The sequence below is a fragment of the Cupressus sempervirens genome, chromosome 8, assembly GCF_028749045.1.
Source record: "Cupressus sempervirens isolate cs-2001-9-10 chromosome 8, ASM2874904v1, whole genome shotgun sequence".
Taxonomy (NCBI): domain Eukaryota; kingdom Viridiplantae; phylum Streptophyta; class Pinopsida; order Cupressales; family Cupressaceae; genus Cupressus; species Cupressus sempervirens.
In genome coordinates this window covers 5,029,544-5,052,847 of record NC_143125.1, presented here as the reverse complement: position 1 = coordinate 5,052,847, position 23,304 = coordinate 5,029,544, and the positions used below count along the sequence as shown (strand labels likewise).

The 23,304-nt window shown below is 33.6% G+C and overlaps 1 protein-coding gene across 3 annotated transcripts in view; it reads left to right on the top strand.

The window, feature by feature from the left end:
* The window catches only part of LOC149541281 (piezo-type mechanosensitive ion channel component), a 288,359-nt gene that overhangs the window by 122,067 nt on the left and 142,988 nt on the right, over nucleotides 1-23,304 (top strand). For all 3 annotated transcript variants that reach the window (XM_089796579.1, XM_089796580.1, XM_089796581.1), the window contains one exon: nucleotides 15,472-15,645. In XM_089796579.1, coding sequence (XP_089652705.1) covers nucleotides 15,472-15,645 — 174 coding nt within the window. The remainder of the gene's footprint in view (nucleotides 1-15,471; nucleotides 15,646-23,304) is intronic.

The window sequence follows — 23,304 nt, the reverse complement described above, 5'->3', positions numbered from 1 at the left end:
TCTTTACCTTAGATATATGTGTTGAATCCTTCGAATCAGAATATCATTAACAAATAACAGCTAAAGCAAAAAATCACCATCACACCAGAGATACCCTGGGAAACCCCTTCTACTCGAGGGAAAAACCCAGCACACCAAGCAATTCTCCTTTACTAGAAAAATAATAAGTCTCTGTACAAAGCTCACAAATTTTGAGTTCACGTACAAGCAAATTTCTTTGTGCTATCTTTACAATAATATGGACTTGGATGCTTCTCTGCATAAACTGATAAAATGTCTTCATACAAGACAATACTGAATAGTAAATACTCACAATAATCACATACAGATAAAAATTTGTATCAGATGCTCTTTAATTCTGCACATGGTTTCAGTGATTAACGTGGGGTTTTGAATTGCTCATATCAAGCTGTATTTGGTAGTGTCTTGCTTGGTGTTTGGGACTTGCAGACGTGGCTGTTACTTTGCTTTGTTCCTGCAGATTATCACCCAAATTTGGTGTATTTTCTGTGAGTAGTGCTGCCTTTATCAGACATTGCAGAATTTGGTTGTCAGGGGACATTTGTGGGAGTCAAGACATGCCTGCTGCAATCATTATGTGAGCTGGAGTATTACCAGGTTACATTTAATTGTAAAACATTTATAATGTTGCAGCATTTTGTTTATAGACAAGTTGCATTTCTTTTGCATATGAGTTGAGGGACTTATTTGAATAAATTCATAATTGCACAAACATTTTTATTTATTTTGGCATCATATTTCATTATATATATATATATATATATATATATATATATATACACATGTATATACACACACACACACACACACACACACACACATATATATATACACATATATACATTTCATGTGACAAACATTGTGAATCCATTAAAACATAATCAAGGAACAGTTATTTTTTAATTGAGAAGAAAGGGCCAGTTTGGGCTCAGTACAATACTGAAAAATAACCTACCTGCCGATCATAAATACCCGTTAGATAAACTCCAGAGGGTGCACAAATAGAGCCGATGAAAAAACCTACACCTATGACATAAAATAAAAAAGTGGCCCGAGATATACTAAATCAATCAGTACTACATACAAAGTTTTAATATTTTAATTATTTTATGATGGGAATATTACATTCTTCTAGAAATGTCTATTGTTTTGCCATCAACTCAGCCCTGTGACAGTAAGCTATGTCTTCATTCTTCAGCCTGCTTGACTAACCCATAGGATGTATCAAGCTTTTCCTCCCTTGAATGCAATCTCCCATCATCCTTCTGCTCCTGGATCCATCTTATTGCTGTTACCTAAATTTTTACCCCCTCGGCTCATTTCAGGTAGAGTCATAGTTATGTCAATCAATGGTGCATTTTTTGTTTGAACCCAATACAAGAGTCAGATTTGCAGCAAATTGAAGGGTTACAAAACAACAATGATACATATGCAATACATCATTTTGGTCATAAAAGGAATAAAAATGAAGCAGCAGCTACAAACTCTACCATCAATGGCAGTGAAGTAAAGGAAGCATTTAGAAGTTTCAAATACCATCAGCAAAAGTACATCTGCAACAACTGTAAGAGGAAGTAGAGTTTTTCCTGTATAAAACTTTACCCCAAGGTTTTAAATTTGAAGAGAAATCAACATAAGTTTGTATTGTATAATTTTTATAATATTTATGAATGATATTTTATAAATCATTTATTTGATATTATTTTAAAAATACAAAATATGGAAATTGGCTTTTAAAATAAAAATAAATATTTTATTTTGCATCATTTAATAAAAAAATATTAAATAATTTATAATCTATTATTTTTAATGAACATTATTATATTAATAATTTTGTTAAGTGATTTAATTATCACTCAATAAATATTATTAATATAATTAATTTTGTTTAAATAATAAATAATAAATAACCTAATAATTCTTAAATAAATGTATTAAATACTTTATAGTTCATTATGTAATTGATATTTATTAAGTAAATGGATTATAAGTTATTTAATAATTATTACTTGAAGTGCAAGATAAGATATTTATTTTTATCTCTAAAAGTCAAACAAAGATATTTTGGAGAGTTATGGCAAGGTGTCTAAGGTCATATTGATGGGATTTGAAGGTTAGAAAGTTATTACTTTTCAAAGACTTCTTGTGGGATATTTTGAGAGATAAGAGTGCATTAATGAGGGGTCTTTATGTTGATATTGTTGAGACATGACTTTTGAGCCATATTTACACGTTTTTGAAGACTTTATAGGGTCTCAAAATTGGCCTTGAAAGCCGAATTCGACCAAGGAGTTGTTGTTGGCATTAATGATGTAGTTGGCTGGAAAAAGACATAAGTATGAGCTGAAGGCTCATTTGTAAGGGTTCCTAATATTTTTGTAAGAGAGCTATTATTGTGATTTCTTCTTGAATCCTTCATAGTTTCCATAGTGATTGCTTTGTAACAATTATGGGAATGCTATTGGCTCACCCTTTGAAATTTCGAATGGAAGAGTTGTTTGAAGACCTTTTTAGAGTTTCATCTTGTTGTATGAAAGGTACTGATTTGTTGTCATTATTGTGACTCATCTTGAGTCCTAAGTGAGAATCCTTCAGTTTTTTAGCATCTGGAAAATGAGTAATTTGTTATCAGAATTATGTCATATTTGAACTGTTTCAGGAAGGTTTCATTGTGTCAAGAATATCAATCTCATTTCACATTCGGTGTATCACCTTAGTCTTAAGTTTTAATTATGTTATCCTTCTATCTCATTCCCTCTCAAGTTTTATGTTATGTTTGAAGAGAAAATAGGTGAAAACATCTCATAGGAACTGACCTAGAACTCGGAGATCTACTCCATTTTTTGGGTAACCCACAGACCTAGGAGTATTTTCATGTTTCTCGAAGTGACTAGGTTTTAGAACTCAGTCAGGGTGCAACTTTTAGAGATAACAATTTCTTAAGAGCAGGTAAATGAAATGATACTACTCTGAGACCATGTTGAATCCTTTGAACTAGAGTAGCATCAACAAATAACATATAAAGCAAAAAATTGCCATAACACTAGAAATACCCTCCCACTCGAGGGAAAAGTCCAGCCACATTGAGTAGTAATCCTTTATTAGAAAATAATAATGAGTCTCAGTACAAAGTTCACAAATTTTGAGCATTCACACACAAGCAGATTTCACTTTGCTCTCTTTACAATATTATAGACTTAGATGCTTCTCTTCATAGACTGATAAAATGTCTTTGTACAAGACAATACACAATACACAATATTCACATATAGATAATAATCTCTATCAGATGTAAATAAAATGTAATCATCAATTATATGTACATAATATGCACATAAACAAAAATGACATCAGTTGTATCATCAATACTAGTTAACAATACTCAAAAGAAGATAACCACAAAATGCATGCTGTTTAGAAAACTAAAAACCTGATGCTACATTATCACGCTTGAATAATCATCTTTGTATCTGATTGGCTGGAAAGATATTCTTTAATTCACATAATGATAAACAAGAAATGACTACAATGATCATCCTCTCAGAGTTGCACACTGCAATCAATCATATCCAAAATGAATTACATTTGAATAGAGTCACCAAGCTTGGTGCAAGTCAGGTGTGTTGGCGAGTTGGGTTAGCCAAGTTGTGTCAACTTAGGAACTCAGTTTGCCGAGTTTTGGGGCATGACTCGCCCAACTCGCCAAGTTGGCATAACTTGCCCAACTTAGTTCGAGTATGCATAACTCAGTTGGGTCCAAGCATACGCTTGCAAGTTTACCTTGCAATTCAACACTTGGCTTAGGGGTGGGAGGATTAATATTAATATAACATTTAAGTTATTTTCTTTATTTTCCTATAAGTTTTATTTGTTTAAATACTGTTAAGATGTTTGAGATAGGTTTCAGCTTGATAGGAGTTAAATGCAAAATCTAGATTTTGGGGTTTTCCAAAAAATTCCACTCAGTTAATTCCAAAATTCAACACGCCTTCAGTACTCTAACTGTTGTTATGTGGAGCCTAATCAGACTTGGATGTTATTTTTTTCCCACTTTATTTGACTTGGTCTCCTCCTAGATTATTACTACGGGGGTTTGGGGGCAGCGCCCCAAGTGCGCTCCTTGTTGCTGTACAGGGTGGGGTTAATTGCAACGCCTCTTCGGTGGTTTTCAAGGGCAACACCCTCGAAGCCAAAAATGAATTACTATTGTAAAAGGCACCGACTATTATTTTTCCATTTGATGATTTATTCTAGCCCTAATTTTGTAAGTGGCAATTTAAAAAAAAAAAATGGCTTAGGGCTAGGGATTCATAATGTATGACGAGATTGTAGCTTCTTGCGGCAGTATTTAGTTCTAAGGGATTTGGGATTGTAATCGCTCGTTAATAATAATATTGGACTTGCTGTTGGTGGATGTAGCCCAGGGATTGGGTGAACCACGTTAAATCTGTGTTTTGTGTTCTCTTCTGTGCGATTTAATACTTTCTGATATTGGCTATATTTGTAAGTAATTATTATTTCTGTCTGTGGCTAATGTAAAGTTTCTGCAAATTCTTTAATTGAATCAAACTTAGATTATACCTCCTATGCCTGCTTTGAACTTGTTGTAGATAACTTCAAAGTACTATCTTGAATGAATTTAGAAATATAAATCTAGAACTATCTTTTTCTTCTGCAAGTTGTATTTGGGCAGTATTGACTAAGGAGCAGACTTTATTGTTTTCTTGTGTGCTCTTAGACTTCAACCATACCCTTAATAAATATAGAAATCAAGGGACATGTCGTTAGAAAGGACATGTCCATTCCATAGTCTACTTTTCCTAATCTCTAGAAGTCGGTGACTTTTTATGTATTAACAAGTTTTAACCACAAACTAAATCAAAGGAGTTTTAGTTAGATTTAAACTAAAATAAAAGGATTGGCACTGATATCCTTAAGAGGATAATGCAATGACTTTAGATTAGTATTTATCATGCAATATCAGATCAAACCGATCTATTATTAGATTAGCATGATTGCAAGTTACAGAATTAACACTCCCTATTAACTTGATAATCATACTAAGAGATATCATATCTAGCAACATCAGTAAAGATGAACAAGCAAGAATTGATACTCTATATCTATTTGAATCTTCTTAGCATGTGGTATCATAGAACACATGATACAATGTCATATTACTAAACCCGTGATATGACAAATCAATGCTACTAGTATTGCAAAGAATACAATATACAGGATAAATCTGAAGAATAATTAAGTTCTTCATTTATCCAAGTTGTGACTCAGATACTGGCATTCCTATTTCACAACATGATCCTGAGTTAAGATCTACTAGAACACAGGATAAACTCCAGAGAATAATAAAATTCTACCCTTCTCCAAATTGTGACTTATAGACATAGCAATGTCTACCTCACAATGTGATCTTGAACTCATCTAGATCCTATAGTAGAACTCTACTGTTTAGCACATTATCTAAGAGATTGTCATCTCTCATAATGTCTTCTATACAATTGTTCATTATCTCAGAGATCGTGACCTCTTAAATAATGAATACAAATGGTGGAGCCCATAACAGTCAATAACTTGATTATAAAATTAGCTTATTAATAATTTAAATAATACAAATGAATTACTATTTAACTATACCAAGTCTTTTCCTGAAGTGATCTATCTTCACTCTAGAGAGAGGTTTGGTGAGAATATCTGTTGTTTGATCTGTAGTGCAAATGTATTCTAATATTACAGTATTCTTGTCTACCATATCTCTTACATAATGGTAAAGAATTTCAATATGCTTGGACCTGTCATGAAAAACTGGATTCACCGAAAGGTTGATGGAACTCTGATTATCACAATGAATAATTGTAGGATTCATGGGTTGGCCAAATAATCCCACAAGTAACTTCCTCAACCAAATTGCTTTTCAGGAGGCCATCGCTGCTGTAATGTATTCAACTTCTGTGGAGCTTTGTGCTATGGAAGACTGTTTTCTGCATATCCAAGATATCATTGCTGATCCTAAATGGAAACAACATCCTGAAGTACTTTTTTAGTCTTTAACATTTCCACCCCAATTTGAGTCAGTGAATCCATGTAAATCTAAGTTAACTTTTTCATATTTGAGCCCAAGATTTAGAGTGCCTTGTAAGTATCTCATAATGTGTTTTACTGCAACTAGGTGAATCTCCTTTGGCTCACACATAAACTGACTTAAGGCATTAACAACATAGCAAATATCAGGTCTTGTGTTTACCAAGTACATAAGGGACCCAATCATTTGTTTGTAAAGAGTAGAATCTATGGAAGGTGATTCTATTGCTGCTTCTTTAAGTTTATGTAGATTAGTCTCCCTTGGAGAAGACATAGACTTGCAATTTCATATTCCAAATTTTTTCATAATATCTGATGTATACTTCACTTGATTAAGTATAATGCTGTCTGAATTCTGTCGTACTTCCTGTCCTAGGAATTAATGAAGGAGTCCCAAATCTTTCATCTCGAACTCTCTAGTTAGATCTTTCTTGCATTGATCTATGAGATGATCATCACTTGTTATTAGTAAATCATCAACATACAATATCAAAATTACCATATTATCTTTATCCCTTTTATAATATAAATTTGGATCAACTTCATTTTTGGAGAATTCTAAGCTAGTGAGATATTTATCAATTCTTTCATACCAAATCCTTGGAGCCTGCTTAAGCCAATAGAGAGCTTTCTTAAGTTTGCAAACAAAAATGTTAGGATCGTGAGTTTCAAATCCTTCAAGTTGCTCCAAATATACTTCCTCTGTAATCTTTCCATTTAGGAATGCTGTTTTCACATCCATTTGATATACTTTCCATCCCTTCGATGCTGCAATGGCTAGGACTGCTCTTACAAGGGTATATCTAGCAATAGGAGCAAAAGTTTATTCATAATCAATCCCTTCTTTTTGAGAGAATCCTCTAGCTACAAATCTGGCTTTATATTTCTCAATGCTATTGTCAGTAGCATGCTTTATTTTAAATATCCATTTGGAAGAAACAATAGATTTTCCTTTAGGTCTTGGAACAACTTCCCAAACATCATTTTGCATAATAGATTGGGATTCTTCTATCATAGCCTCTTTCCAAGCTATATGTTTAATAGCATTTGAAGGATTGGTTGGTTCTGTTTTGGACAAATCATTCATGTTTGGTGCATAACTAGAAAACCTTTTGGGTCTTTTGCTTTCTCTGACTATTCTAGAAGGTGCAACAATGGCCCAAAGTGGTCTTTTCTTTGAATTTTGAGTTTATCCAAGATTCAGGTTTTGAATTTCATCTTCAATTTCTTTAATGTTCTCCCTCTGAGGTATTTCTTTAAGAACTAGGTAAAGGAGAGGGTTTTTCAGAACTTAGGGCTCTTTTGAATGCTAGATCTTCTTCAAAAAGAACATCCCTACTAAGTTCAATATTTTTCTGTCCAGGTTTGAAAATTTTATATGCTTTAGATGTTTCACTATACCCTACAAAAATACCTTTCTTCTCAGAGGGTTCTAACTTAGTTATCTTTTCTTTAGGAACATGGATATATACAGGACACCCAAAAATCCTAAGATTACTTATATTGGGTTTAACCTTGGTGAAAACTTCTTCAAGAGTTTTATATCTAAGGTAGGAGTTGGGTCTTCTGTTTTGAATATAGACAGTGGTACAAGAAGCTTCTACCCAAAGAAAATATTCTAGATTCTGATCAAACATCATAGCTTTAGCAACTTCTATAGTTGTCCTATTCTTTCTTTCTGCTAGCCCATTTTGTTCTGAATTATAATAAACGGTATATTCCCTCTTAATTCTTGTTTTTTTACAAAATCTTTTAAACAAATCTGAGTTGTATTCCCCTCCATTATCAGTTCTAAGAGTTTTAATTTTATGTCCTGATAAGTTTTCAGTTAATGTTTTTGAATTCTTTAAATCTCTTTAGGATTTCTTTTGATTCTTTGAACTTGAGGAAGTAAATCCACGTTTTCCTAGAGAAGTCGTCTATGAACAAAATATAATACCACAATCCTCCAATAGAAGGAATAGACATAGGTCCACATAAATCTGAATGAATTAATTCCAAAACATTGTTGGTTTTTCTAGTGCTATCATGAATGGTCTTTTGGTGTTCTTACCTAGAGCACGCCCTTTGCATATGCTTGAGTGGTCTTTATTTAGTTTATGTAAATAGTAACCATCTTCTCCATAGTTGATAAGGTTTTGAAATTTAGATGTCCTAACCTTCTGTGTCATGTTTCATTTATGTCTGCAGCTTCATTAATTAAAGCTTGTATAGGTCGACTAGGTTCTGAATTTAATTCATACAAATACCCTTTTCTTTGATCAATCAATTTCGCTTTCTTAATTGAGGAGTTCTTTGCCCAGGTTATTACTTTATCATCCATGAATGCAACATTATGTCCATCATCTTGAAGTGCTGTAACTGAGATTAGATTTCTTTTTATTCCTGGTACAAAAATTACTCATTTGAGAAGAATAGAATTTCCTGATTTTAGTTTCAAGGTGCAATTTCCAATTCCTTTAACGGAGTGTGCTAAATTATCACTGATGGTGACTTTGCCATTAACCTTTTCTGATATAGAGTCTAGTGCTTCTTTGTATCCTGTAATATGTCTAGATGATCCATTATCAATTACCCATACTTTATTTGAGACTTCATTTAATAGTGATGAATACAGTACACAATTCTTAGGATCATAGTTATCTTCTTCCGTAGTGACATTTGTATAGTTCACTTGTTGTTTAGAATTCTCAGGATAATTAGATCTGTAGTGTCCAAAATTTTCACATCTGAAACACTTTATTTTGGATAGATCTTTCTTAGGTTTGTCATTCTTTTGATTTCTCCTTTTCTTCTTGAAATGCTTCCTCTTGCCCTTATAGGAGTTTGTATTAAGAACATGGAGTTCTTCATCTTTTGTTTTCAATTTCCCTCCTTTCTTTAGTTTTCTGGATTCTTCTTGAAGACAATATCCCTTAAGTTTATTGAAGTCAGTAAGTTTATCTCTAGCACTTACTCCTTGTGCGAAAGTTTCCCATGAATCTTGTAATCCATCTATAGCCATCAATGTTGTTTCCGTGTCACTAATGATGGTTCCTATACTTGAAAGTCAATCTCTTAGGCTGGCAACCCTTAGGAAGTATGAATTCATCGATTCTCGTTTCTTTATTTGAATGTGGTTTAGTTGCCTTTTTAGTGCAAGAACTGTAGTTGCATTGTTAATCTCATATGCATTTAGTAGTGCATTCATCATAACAAATGATGTTTGATGTTTTTTAAGCATGGGTACGATATCATTTTTCACTCCATGTAATATGATCTGAATGGCTTTCCTATTTCCTTTAATCTAGAAGGATTTATGAGGTTGAATTGTAGGTTGTCTGGATGTTGATTCAACACATTGTTTTACATCATTTTCTTCAAGAATCATCATGATTCTGAATTTCTAGGCGTCAAAGTGTTGTTTCCCATCAAACCTATCCTCGGGTCTGATTGTGTATGCCGTCGAAGATAGGAGAATGATGCTAGATATATATAAGGTCTAATTACTTAATTTGCAGAGCCTAGGTTTGGCTACCAGAGCTCTGATACCATGTAAAGTTTTTGCAAATTCTTTAACTGAATCAAAGTTAGATTATACCTCCTATGTCTCCTTTGAACTTATTGTAGATAACTTCAAAGTACTGTCTTGAATGAATTTAGAAATATAAATCGGGAATTGTCTTTTTCTTCTGCAAGTTGTATTTGGGCAGTATTGACTAAGGAGTAGACTTTATTGTTTTCTTGTGTGCTCTTAGACTTCAACCATACCCTTAATAAATATAGAAATCAAGGGACATGTCCTTAGAAAGGAGATGTCCCTTCCTCCCTTCCAAAGTTTATGTTGGCTAATCTCTAGAAGTCGACGACTTTCCATGTAATTAACAAGTTTAATCACAAACTAAATCAGAGGAGTTTTAGTTAGATTTAAACTAACATACAAGGATTGGCGCCAATATCCTTAAGAGGATAACGCAATGACTTTAGATCAGTATTTATTATGAAATATCAGATCAGTCTGATTTGTTATTAGATCAGCATGATTGCAAGTTACAAAATTAATAGTTAATCCTAAATTAAATCCCCATAATCTAAATTTGAAAGAGTTTTTCATCTAAGTTAGCGTATTCATCCCTCCAACCCCAAATTTGGAAGTCGGTTCGCACCATATTCAAATTCGAATTGAATTCGATGCAAATTCGCTTGCAATGTGCTGGATTCGAGCATCATTCGTTGGAAAGGACCTTGCATGACTTCGTGGCAATTTTTTGGTGGACGAGGACAAAAAACTTTGAACCCGTAGCGAATGACCTGCGACGCTATTGACTTTCAAATGATTATGTCTTATCCCTGCCGTGCTTTATTTATGATCACAAGCATCTCTTGTTATCTTGTCAACCTATTTGGAGATAGAAACAAGAATGTTTCAGTCGTCATAATCCAATACAATCCAGCTAAGTGTCAAAATCACAACCAAGTGGTGCTCTCAAGAGTTCCGTCTATGGAGTTGGGTGGGGGCTACTTAAGTGTGGCCAAGCGAAGCAGTCTGCAAGATTACGTGAGGATCACATGACTAAGGATTTTGGCCCGGTGACTTTGCAGACTCATCATTCCGATGGGGCCTTGGTTTTAAGAAAAAGAGAGACCCAATCTGCTCGATTTATGAAATGTATTCTATTGTTATGATATTATATTAAGTTTATTAATATTTACTAATGTACAATTAAAATATTATATTATATATATACTTTATTACTATTATAATTTATTTGTTTATACCATGATACCTTCCAACAAGGGTATCAAGCAAAGAGATAAATAGAAAATGTGAATTATGTTCAAAATACAGTTAGTCTGCATAGTATTATATATATATATATATATATATATATATATATATATATATATATATATATATACATATATTATATATATTAAAATTCTTATATTAACGAACCCAAAATGAACCGAACCCAACCCAAATCAAGTGAATGTCGAACCCGAATATCAAACCTGCATACAAACCAGAATCCAAACCGGCAACTTAGTTTTTCATTTTGCCATGTTGTAGCCAAGTCAGGAGTTGAGTCGGCCTTGTTTAGTTCGAGTTTGGGAACTATGGCTTTGATACTCAAAATTTCATATGAAGAGCAAGATGTCAAGTCCGAGCTGAGTCCGAGTTTGGGAAATATGCCTTCGATTCTCAAAATTTCATACGAAGAGCAAGAAGGAGACTTCATCTCCAAAATGCTGTACAAGGAAATGATGATACTTTACACATGCAGGGAGACTCTTCACTCCTAGAATAGTAACAGTCCATGGCATAGGCCACGTAATGATAGTTACAATATGGTTGTTTCTTAGAAGCAACCAACAATTACACGTTCCAAAATCCCTTTTATTACTGACATTGGAGATTCAAGTCTTTAAAAACTGTTACCTTTCATATGCTGATAACGTGGTGTACAAGAACAGCGGTAAGTCTACAAGTTTTGCCGATGAAGATTCTTCATTGTCTTCAAAAATAGCAATAGATGTGACTCCTTAGATAGAACCCAATTCAGTGTTATAGACTCTTCACAGTCTAAGTCGCATCGCTGAGAAAAGGCATAAGTTTTAAACTTTTACCCAATCCGAATGTTGATGAAGCCATCGTAGTTGTACATTATATCTCCTACCACTACAAAAATTTAACAATATGGAGTCCAATAGAGTAAGAGAATATTGAAATATCTTAAATCAAACATGCTCTATCAATTGAATCAAGATTAAGCAGTCTAGTGAATTAAATATCTCTATTTATGGTAATATGTAGGGATATATTGTTTTATTGTCTGTTGTTTCTTGTTTTATCTCTATATTTTTTTATTTGGAACATGCGTACCTTGCAATGGTTTGGCTTTGAATCAAGTGATTCCCTTGATTCTTAGGATACTTATGTGTAATATCCCCTACCTTTTACAAGATTTTTATTATGTTTTTAATTAATCATTACGGGTAAATAGATTAATGAATTATACATATTGTAATTAAATGAATATCATTATTATGTATTAATATTTAAATCAAAGTAACGAGACTCGGACCCGGCCCTGACTCGGCAAGGGTAACTCGATTTGTGACCCGACTCAGACTCGGGAGTGACTCTGCAAAGTGATAAAATCCTTGAAATTTAGAGATTTTGTAGGATTTAAGGATATTCCATGCACCCATTATTGAATAAAGCTTAGACACAATAACATCATGAAATATAATGTAATTTGATCAGATACATGACATACATCGATTACATAAATACAAAGGTAAATTTTAGATGTATTAAGAAAAGTTTGACAGAAAAAATTAAAAATCAGACGAGTTTGCTGAGTTAGCCAAGTCAACCGAGTTGGGTGAGTCACCCCAATTGACCCGCCGAGTCAAGGTTATGGGTCATATTGACCCGGCCAAGATAACTCGACTCGCCGACTTGGATGACTTGCTTGACTTGTGGCGAGTCTTGTTACTATGATTCAAATCAATAAACACATGAATGAATTACACACGCACGCACACATATTATCTAATAATATATAAAGAATAATAAGTACTATTATATTATTGTCTAATATAATATCTAACAATTATATGGCGAACAATCAAGAAAAGAGAATAGCTAAAGAATGCAATCTCTTTGCAAGTCACCTTGTTATGTGATTAAAATAGTAGATTCATATTAAACGCGAGTATGTCGTCTCCTATGTGGACTATCTAATCGATAAATACAAATCATATGAAGGCTCCATAATAGTTGCCGGCAATTATGAATGAAGGTGTGATGTAGAAATCAGGGCAATGGCTAATGAAGTTAAAGCAAACACAAAGGATTGATCAGGGAAAGACACAACCCATCAAACTCAAGGGATTGCAGCCATTGGGTTTTGAGGTATAAGAGTGAGTTCACTTCACTCAACTGGAGGCATGGAAAAAAGAAATATAAAAGATTTCAGACTACAATCTGAGATAATCTGGAAAGAAGATAAACAGATAGTAATATAAATTAAAAAATAAATAGTAGAGTGAGTCAGCATTAAATCACTGGCTGTTACAGGCACCGGGGTACACATCTGGCCCTGTTATGTGTAATTAAAATAGATTAACATGTGTTGAAAGAAAGAAATAATAATATTCACGGTGATAGCAACCAGCATAAATAAAGATACGAGAAGTATGAAAGGAAATATCAACAAGTCCGAGTACAGATTAGCCAATAAACAGAAAAATACATGTTCAGCCTACATGGCACCTATAGCGGATAAATAGCGGAAGATTGGGGGTAATGATATAAGAACATCCACGGGCAACCATTAGCAGTTATAAGAGATACAGTCCGGGGAAAAAAATAAAAGACTATCATTCAATCAGAAGTGATTGAATGCATATATATTTATATATATATGTTCTCTTCTGTGACAGACAGTTTAAGCCACTATATTATAAATACACACACACACACACATGCACATATATTTATAATACTCTGTGTGTGTGTGAGTATATTTATAATACAGTGGCTTAAACCGTTTCTCACAGAAGATAACTGGTAAACAGTATATAAACCGCTAGGATATCAAACACTGACTTCTTTATCTGATGTAATCACACTTATAAAAGCAAATGGATCTTCCTGTCAATAAATTAAATTTATATTTCATTAAGGTAAGTGCCCTCATTATAATATTGAACTAGAAGGAATGCATTGAGATTCACTCAAGCCTGTTTAATCCAGCCAAAAGGTTATTCTGATATGGGTAAGGATCAACATCCCTGTAAGATGCCTTGAGGACATTTTAAAGATGGGATTGGGCTTGGATCCATAGAAACCTTGAGGAAGGCTGCTGATGTTTGCTTATAAACACCCTTCTGTATCTCAATATTCTTCCTAATTCAGTATTATAATCGAAATAAGATGAATTCCTCAATTCACAAATAAATTATTTCTTGTTTAGCTGTATATTTAGAATTTTAATAGATTTATTCATAGATAACTCACTAGGGGACATTACATTATGTCATTTTCCACTATGAAAATAAGTGGGCTGCCTGAAACATTCTACAAATAGATTAATTGCAATCAAAGGAGTGAATCAAAAACCTTCGAAGAGCTCTAGCAACAACTGATCAAGGAGTAGAACCAAGGACTTTCTGGTAGCTACTAAGGTGCTGTACCATTGATCTGACAGCCCTCTTGGAGACCACCATCTTTGACATAATTAGAAGAATTTGAATTGGCTAAGACTTGCTAAAGTTGATTTTGACCCTAACTTAATCTTGGTGCTCAAAGTCATCCAAGGCCTGCCAAATTAAGAAAATTATGGAATATAGGTTTTAAGGATGTAAAACTATAACGATGCAGTCTTTAATAAAAAAACTTTACAGACACAATAAAGTAATCAAAGAGAAATCGCTGAAGACTTAGACAAATTTCGTATGTCCTGGGCACACATCTTACTTGGTCTTCCCCTGCAAATAGTGCATAAAAAGCTCTTAAACTTTGCACTTTCATGTTTCACATGGATTCATAATACCTTTCGTGGATGTACACTGATGGAGAATATTGAGCCAAGAATTCCATTGTCCATCTCCATTGCTTTGGAACGTTTCATGCCTTAGTGATTTCATACTTCTCTTCTTGATCATTGTCATTGTTTATTCCTTATCAAGTTTGGAGCGGTCATCTTTACCCTGCAAATGCTGTTTCTTGAAGTACATAGGTCCTGATAGAATCACCTTGCATACTGATCAGGGTAGACCACAGTTGATTGGATTAACACAAGATGGAGGATGCTAACTATTCCGACGAAAGGGACTATGGAAGTTGAGTTTCATATGGGTACCAACGGTGTAATGGAAAGCCTGCATCTCTGTCTATTTTACAGTTTATTTGCATCATTGTGATTGCAATAGTTAAATATGAGAACAATCTTCTTAGTGCAAATATTTATTGTAATGATAGTTAAATGTGCTTTAGTATATCTGATATATGGTAATGCCCTTCGTCCTCTTTGGTGTTCTATGTTTTCTTATTGATGATCTCTAGTGTTTTAACTGATGTAAGTGTGCTTCTCATTTGTCATATCCTTAATTTTTTCCCCCTTTTTGTGTGCATTAGTTTGATAATTTATCTCATTGCAGTATGACATCTCTTTACTACCATACATATCTATGAATCCTAGCGGCTTTTAGGTTTAAATTTTCTTTCTAGTGACTTGATAGGAATTCTTTGTAAGTTTTCAAAGAGCCTTTTAAAAAAAAATATTTGATCTAATGAATATGTATAGGGAGTTGTTCAGAATCAATAGCATATGCATATACACTAATGGATCCTATTTTCTGCAGTGGTATTTTTCATGATATATCTGATGAAGTCAATTATTGGAAGACAAGTACGCAAACTTTTAGTTCTTCTGTGTGAGGTTCACTTTGCACTCTTGTACTTGCTCCGGTTAGATCTGATTTCCATGTCTCTGGGACATAAAGGAGATTCGATAAGGACAGTCCTATTTCATTTGGGTATGTCATATGTTCCTTTACCATTGTCCAAGATTGTCAGATGTGCATGTTGGTAAGATTGATGATTACCAAGGTTTTTTGCAATGTGGAATACATTTTATTGAAATAGTTACTTAAAATATTCTATATCTATTTACTACTCCTATGTAACTTATGTATCATTTAAGAAATCCGTTAAGTTTTTTTTTGTTTCAATATTGCTTTCCTTTGAATGAAATGTTACTGTAATAATCTAGCGAATGGTTGCGCACATTCATTTATTTTATGAGTCAATCAATTTGGACAATGATTTAATTGACATTTCTTTTAATCAAGAAGAATATTATGCATTGGACTATTCATTATACTGTCTAATAGTGATACCTCCAAGTTATAGAGACCTGGTATAATAGGGTGAGACATTCAGAATAATTCAACATCAATACCTTTGAATATATGATAGAAAACCCCTTTTTTTTCACATTTATATCTTGAGCTTGGTTGCCCATTTTGATTCATTAAGCTTGAATTTGATAGTTAACCTTCATTTCTTTCTCTCTGCTAGATGACTGCTCATAGCCAAGTTTGTAATCTACGACTAGTACACTACAAATCAAAGTTGATGACTTTGCACTAGGTTTGAACTTGTTAAATCCTCCAAACGAATTCTCTTAATCAGCCAGTACTACATGTAGTTAATCCAAAGTATCTGCATGTGCAAAGAGAGATTTCGTTCAAAAGCAAGAGGCAGAGGTTTTAACTTTCCCAATTAATGTCATATCCCATAGGCAGTGAAGGCCTCAAAATATGACTCACCAATTGATTAATTATTTCATGAAAGGAAGAAATAAATTATATTAATGTCTGCAAATGGTCAAAAGTAAGTCAATGGGACTCAAGAGAATCCTATATAGATAAACCCCACAGTGAGGAGGGTCCAAAAATAAAATTCAAAATAGTAGGAGACCGTCAACATGGTTGGTCAAGAAACCGATATAAATAATCAATTAGTGTGGGCAATAACCCCAAAGAGCACAAGATAAGGAGTAGTAGACAGAGATTGTGGTCTCTTAGACTATCAGTCATTGCTTTCATCATTGATAATTATGAATGGGCCAAGAACATTCTCATTAATGCTTAATGGGGAGTTCTGCTGGAAGGGTCATACAAGGCATTCCCACTAGAATTACACCTAATATCCAATGTCAAACTAATTTCCATACTACAAAGAAGCACATAATATGTGTATGTTGTGGTTAGAGGGTGGTCAATGAAGAGTAGACATACACTATAAGGAGTTGAACCAAGTCAGTAGGAAGTAAAACCATGGCGATGAGGGGGCACATGATGAGGTAGAACTTGTGATAGATGCCATTTCTCAAGTCTACTTGTGTCAATGTGTTGACAGATTTTTGTGACAAATAATAAAGATACAACATTAGAAAATTTTGAAGTTGCTATCGATGAGTCAGAGCTTGCTGAAAACTTTTATTTAACAGATAATGTTGAGAGCTTAGATCAATTCAATGAGGTCAATTAAGAAAAGGAGTAGGATATGCAATAAATCTATCAAAATGATTATGAGAATCTTCCCACTGAAAGGTAAGATGAGAATGTTGATTCTTGCATTGATTCTAGCTATAGCTTATCATCCGTGCATGAATGTAGATTTCATGTCGAAGTTCGGAGGACAGAATAATTGGTGATAAATATGAGTGGAGTGCACGTCCTAACAAACATGGACAAATGAAAAAGTTTCATGAAGATTTAATGTGAAATGTGGAGAGAATAACTTGAGCAAACTATCACTATGTTCAATTTACAAGATGTCAAGGGCACAAGAGTACTTTGGAAGTAATAAAATCTGAATACTTGCCACTGTTTAAGCAAAGAGTTGACGCCATAAGTTGAGTTCATTTTTCTCTCTACAAAGCTGAAATTCAGTCATTTGTTGTAGTCATGCTCAAGGAGCAAGAGGCTGAAACAAGTGTGGAGTTCCAGCGAATAATTGAAGGAATTGTTTGAGTTCTAAACGAGCACAAATTCAGAGTCAAGTTGCTTTTGGGAACATGAAGGACTCAAGGAGGATGGAAGACTGCACAGTGATTTCAGTGTTCCTAGTATCATGGAGAATTATCATATTGATAGCATTTGGGAAAAATATCAAGAGTGCAATCTCATGGGCCTAGAGGAACAGGTTTCTCATGATGGTAGGTTTTGTACTTTGGATCAAAATGATACGGTCACAGACTTTGTGTGTTAAGGATAACCACAAAGTGACAGGAGTCATCATTTGTCAAAGTTTGGCTCTGTTGAAGAAGCCTCAAGCACTACTAGGAGATCTTTAGATGACATTTGCATGAATATGAAAGTCACATGTTATAAGCATGGTGGAGCTATCCTTGCAAAAGATCACCAACAAAGTATGTTGGAGATTAGCGGGGATTGGATGATGCCTTTTTGGTGATCAAATGAATGAACCATGGGGGATAATAAATGAAAATTTCAGACATATCATTGCTGTCATTATTCAAATAAGCCACAACATTTATTTCATTTGCATGAAAAAGGGATTGATGAGTAATTTCAGTCAAGGGATAGACCATTTTTCAGTTAGTGATTGTCAGAAGTGTTTTCAGTCATTACAATGCTTATATTTCTTTTTCTTGTAAGAAGGTTTTAATTATGCATATGCTGTTCGAATTTCAACTGGCTTTGGTAGAATCAGATTATATGTTGCTATTTATAGACTTTAAGAGCTATGAGAATGATCATCTTGGGGCCACAAAATATTTTATGATTACTGGTCAATCGTTTTAGTTGAAGAGATTGAATACTTAAGCCGACATAGCTCTGAGAATTGGGTAGAGATCTGGGGGACTCACGACTGTCGTAGTTTTCTTTCAGCTTGTATACAAGCTGATTTGTGTCCTTTCTTGGAAGGAATGAAGCTCATATTGAAAAGGTCGAGCAGGAAAATTTGAAATATTTACTCATATTTTTGTTTCCAAGCTGGCAGGCTTGTATTTGTGCAACAGTGTGTGATATGTAGACCTTTTCTCCCCTTATAGCCCATATGATTAGAACAATTTGCCTCTAGGGAAGTTGAAGCAAATCTAAAAAACTGCATAAGAACATTGTAGGTAAGTGTCTTTATAAACTCCCATGTGTAGTTATTTGTCATGTAATAGTAGAAGGATCCAAAGTTTATGGATATTTCAATTAGGATTTGTATTTTGGCAAACAAAAATTGGAAAGTTTGCAATTCTTGAAAATGCTTGTAGTAGTTTAGTTCAAGATTTGGAATGGGGTTTTAGTAAAAGGCTAATGAGCTTTGTTTGAAAATTTGATGTTTACAAATGGTTCAATTTGTTGAAATTGTTGGTGAGTTGATCAAGCCTTTCTTGAAGAGAACCAATTTCAGGGAGGACTTGTAATATCCTTTTTTATTGATTCAAACATCTTTGAAAACTTTGTAGTTTCTCGGACAACCGCAACATTGTTGGGAAATTGTTCCATTGGTAGATTCTTCCAAGAGCCAAGAGGAGCACAATGTATGATGCATGCACAAATGCAACATCTTGGCAAAAAGCTATGATTCTTGGAGAAGCTTGTCATCTTGAGAAAATAGCAACTTGCACACAAATTGATCTCCTATGTAGAATATTGATGGCGGGTTTTGGCTACTTTATTATTTTCCTTAGCTTTGATAGATGTCCATATTTAACCAAATTAAGTTGCCCAAGCTTTGGGGACTTCACTTAATTAATTATTTTATAAAGTGACTTTGTAAGGTTTAAAAATTGAAGTTGAATTAATGAAGTTGCTTAAAGGAAGAAAGAAAGAATAAATGCTTTATTGAATAATGGGTCACATTTTCAGATGGATCAGCTGTGGGTCGCGAGAGAGCATGTTGATGCTTCCACATATAATTTCTACTGCACTAAGTCATTCATGGAGTATTTTCTTGAGATTTCGGATTTGCAGGAAGATTCTTACAGAATATCTGAAGGTACTTTCAATTGGTGGGGAAGATTGTAGAGATCTTGGCCACAATGCTTCCCAATAGGGATTTTGAGGTTCGATTGTCTTGCCCACCCAGTGGTTTAAAATTAGAGATTAGAGTCATCTCTTAATTCCTAGTTTAATATTGATGAGACCTTGACAGAGATTGGGAATTTTTATCAGCATTACAATCTGAGGAGTGTTGATCACTTCTCATTTGACCCATAGATAGAGGATTTGGTTTCATGTTGGTGTGGGTTGGCTCCAGTTTCATATGATCCTTTATGGGATGGGTTGGCACCATCTTTTGTAGATGGGATTGACAGTTGCAAGTTAGACCACTTGCAGTATCGACAAACCCAAGACAATTTATCAGAGGTTGGAGTTGGTGGTAGTGATTCAGTGTAATATCCGCTTCCTCCAATAGGAAATAATAATAAATAAGAAATAAAATAATAGAATAAATAAAATGTCATTTATTACTAAATAAGTCATAGTGAAATAGCCAATAATAATAATAATATATTATATACAATTAAACATTACTATTGAATACACAATAGTAATACATTAGTTGTATATATACAACTAAACATTAATATTGAATATGTAATAATAATAATAATAATAATAATAAATGACAATAAACAATATAATAATAAATTGTTAAATAGAGGTATGCATCAATATAATTACTAAACATATAAATGAACATATTAAATTTATATCAACATTTATATGGTATTACATATTAACATATAATACTACAAATGTATGGTTCGCATAATACAATCCCACTTAGGACACAATCTCACATATAAACGAAGGGGTACCTTCTCAAATGTTTGACCTCAGGAGGAATGACAACTTTATGCCCTCATATAAATATGTCCTTGGCAATCACCGTTAGAATATCGCAGATAGGCAAGGAAGACCAAATACTAGCACCTTGGAAAGAATTGGATAGAACAAATACAATGGAATAGACACGAATAGAGGGCAAGGGAGGATATCACAAGCCAATATAGGAGTCAAACATCTATCAACACAAACCAAGAACAAATATCATTCATTGTGGGCCTTGTCTCGTAGCAAGTAGCAAGTGGATATTAGACAGGGGAAGCACTCATTTGTATTAAAGATAGGAACCTTCAAACACTAGCAAACTAGGACGCAACAAGTAAATCATTGGGATAGGACGGGATAAAAGCACAAACAATCTATTGTTAAATTAGCAATGCCACACTAAAGTCCTAACAGAAGAATAGGAGTGGAGATAAGTGATGAAATTGAAGCCAAAATAATAAAAGTAATCATATAAACTTAGCAGAAAAAGTAATTCGATAGATAGAGGTTTGAAGGCCATCTTGGATATCCAATGAATAATCACATAAGGCAGAAGACCATACAAATTGCAAGGGTCTAATCTTAGAGGTATTGAAACTACATTAGGTGTAATCTTGTCATCTCCTAACCTGAACTAAGGGCAAGCACACTAATAAGTGTTTTAAGACTTGGACACATAATTCAAATATTGTAAGAGCCAACACACATAAGTATTAATATAAGCAAAGATTTCAAACTCATAATCATAGCAGACCAAGAAGTCTTCTTAGATCATAGACAAGTCCTAACATCTCACTCATATCAAAAGAATATAGTTGGTGATATATATATTGATATAAATATACTTGTTCCATTTTGTGTAAAAGGTTAATATAGACATCCCTCATTATCTTGTATATTGGACTCCATTGCATATCAAAAGAAGTCTCTTATAGTTGAAGATATAATAGATAGTTCTAAACTTCAAGAGATGAAAGTACGGGGACATTACAGTGGTATTAGAGCATAATCTTGCCATCCTGTGAGTGAAGGCTTATGGAAACTTACGAGAGGAGGACAAATAAAACCACAATGAATGACTTAGCAAATGAGGTGAGATCGTATATGGAGCAAAACAACCAGACCAACCAACTATATTGAATCAAATGGAAAAATCAAATGAAGAACTTCTCCAAGCATTGCAAGATATGAGAAATTCTATCAACAATTTGAGGTGTCAACCCAACTTGGAAAGAGAGCCTAGCTCCACTAACTCAGAAAATAATAATGTGTTTTCTGCAACTGGAATACCACAACCATGATTCTTACGTAGAGTAGAGCTACCAAGAGGAGGAGAGGGAATAGAACAACCAATGACTAGGACTGAAGATATTGCAATGACATATGCAACTCTAGCACCTAACATTAGAGTAGTGGTATCTTTTAGAGAAGGACTGTAAATGAAGAACTCAAACATAAAATTAACAAAATAAAGATTCCACATTTTGATGGGTCAGAGAAGATTACACCACGCCAATGGTTAGAAAAATTAAACACATTTTTTATCCTAAATCCCATTGTTGAGTTTTTCGGGTCTGCTGCAATTGTAATAGCACTGCCATGTACTTTTTTGGTATTTTCTTTTTAAATTGCGGCCATATCTCTAATATAGGATGAAGTATGGATAGACACGTCTCTTCACGAGACATGTCTATTTATTAGAATGTAATTAATATAATAAATATCTCATATATGTAATATATATATATATATATATATATATATATATATATATATATATAAACTACAGTGCAAATATATATATATATATATATATATATATATATATATATATATATTTTTGCACTATATATATATATTTGCACTATAGTTTATCCAACTAAAGCTACCAATTATTAACACTCCATCTTAGCTTAGAGAGGATAAACAAGATTAATACACAATATGAATAACATATTACCTCAACATAAATAATGGTTTCTAGAATGTCAATTCATATGACATTTGATCGATGCTACAAATGTCAACACTCCCTCTTAGATGGGAAAGATAAATTGTATAATCCTATTACATATCTTGTGATCATGTAAAACATGATATGAAGTATCATCTAACATATAATACCTATTTTTACATATCACCTAACACTGTGATATGAGGAATCACCTAACACGTGATACCTAGTTTTAGATATCATTTCAATATGATATCAGAGATATGGTCTGATCAAGAATATCAAGTCTCATGATATTCACCATAACTCAAAATTGCTTGAAGGTAATGTGTACTTACCATAGGAACATTCATAATCTAATGTGATTAGTTTCAGCCATCATACAATGTCCATCAAAATGTAGAAGGTCATGGTCTGTTTAAGGAATTGAATCCACCATGCTAGAAATCATCTATCCTGATTTGTTCCAGCCATCACACGATGTCTATCATGATAGAAGATTAAGTTATTGTAAGATTGCCATCTTCTAATAACACTAACAAATACAAGTGATAATCATTTAGAATCGTCACTTCCTCATGATATACAGAGGGCTCATAAGGCATTAAATGATATCATTAGTATAATAATCAATTAAATCACCTCATAAGTGTTTCACCTCCAATAGTGAAACTCCCTCTCAATCACTATGATCGGGATTACCACAAGTAGACTGAACCCATTTGCTCCCTTTGAAGCTCGAGTTCATTGACATTTAGACCTCTGGAAGATGCCAAACTCCCTCTGAATCTGCCTCTGAATCTGAATTCCAAATGCTTTCGTCCTTGTGTTTCAAATATTTCCTTTCATAAGGTGAGCCCATGTAGGAAACATAA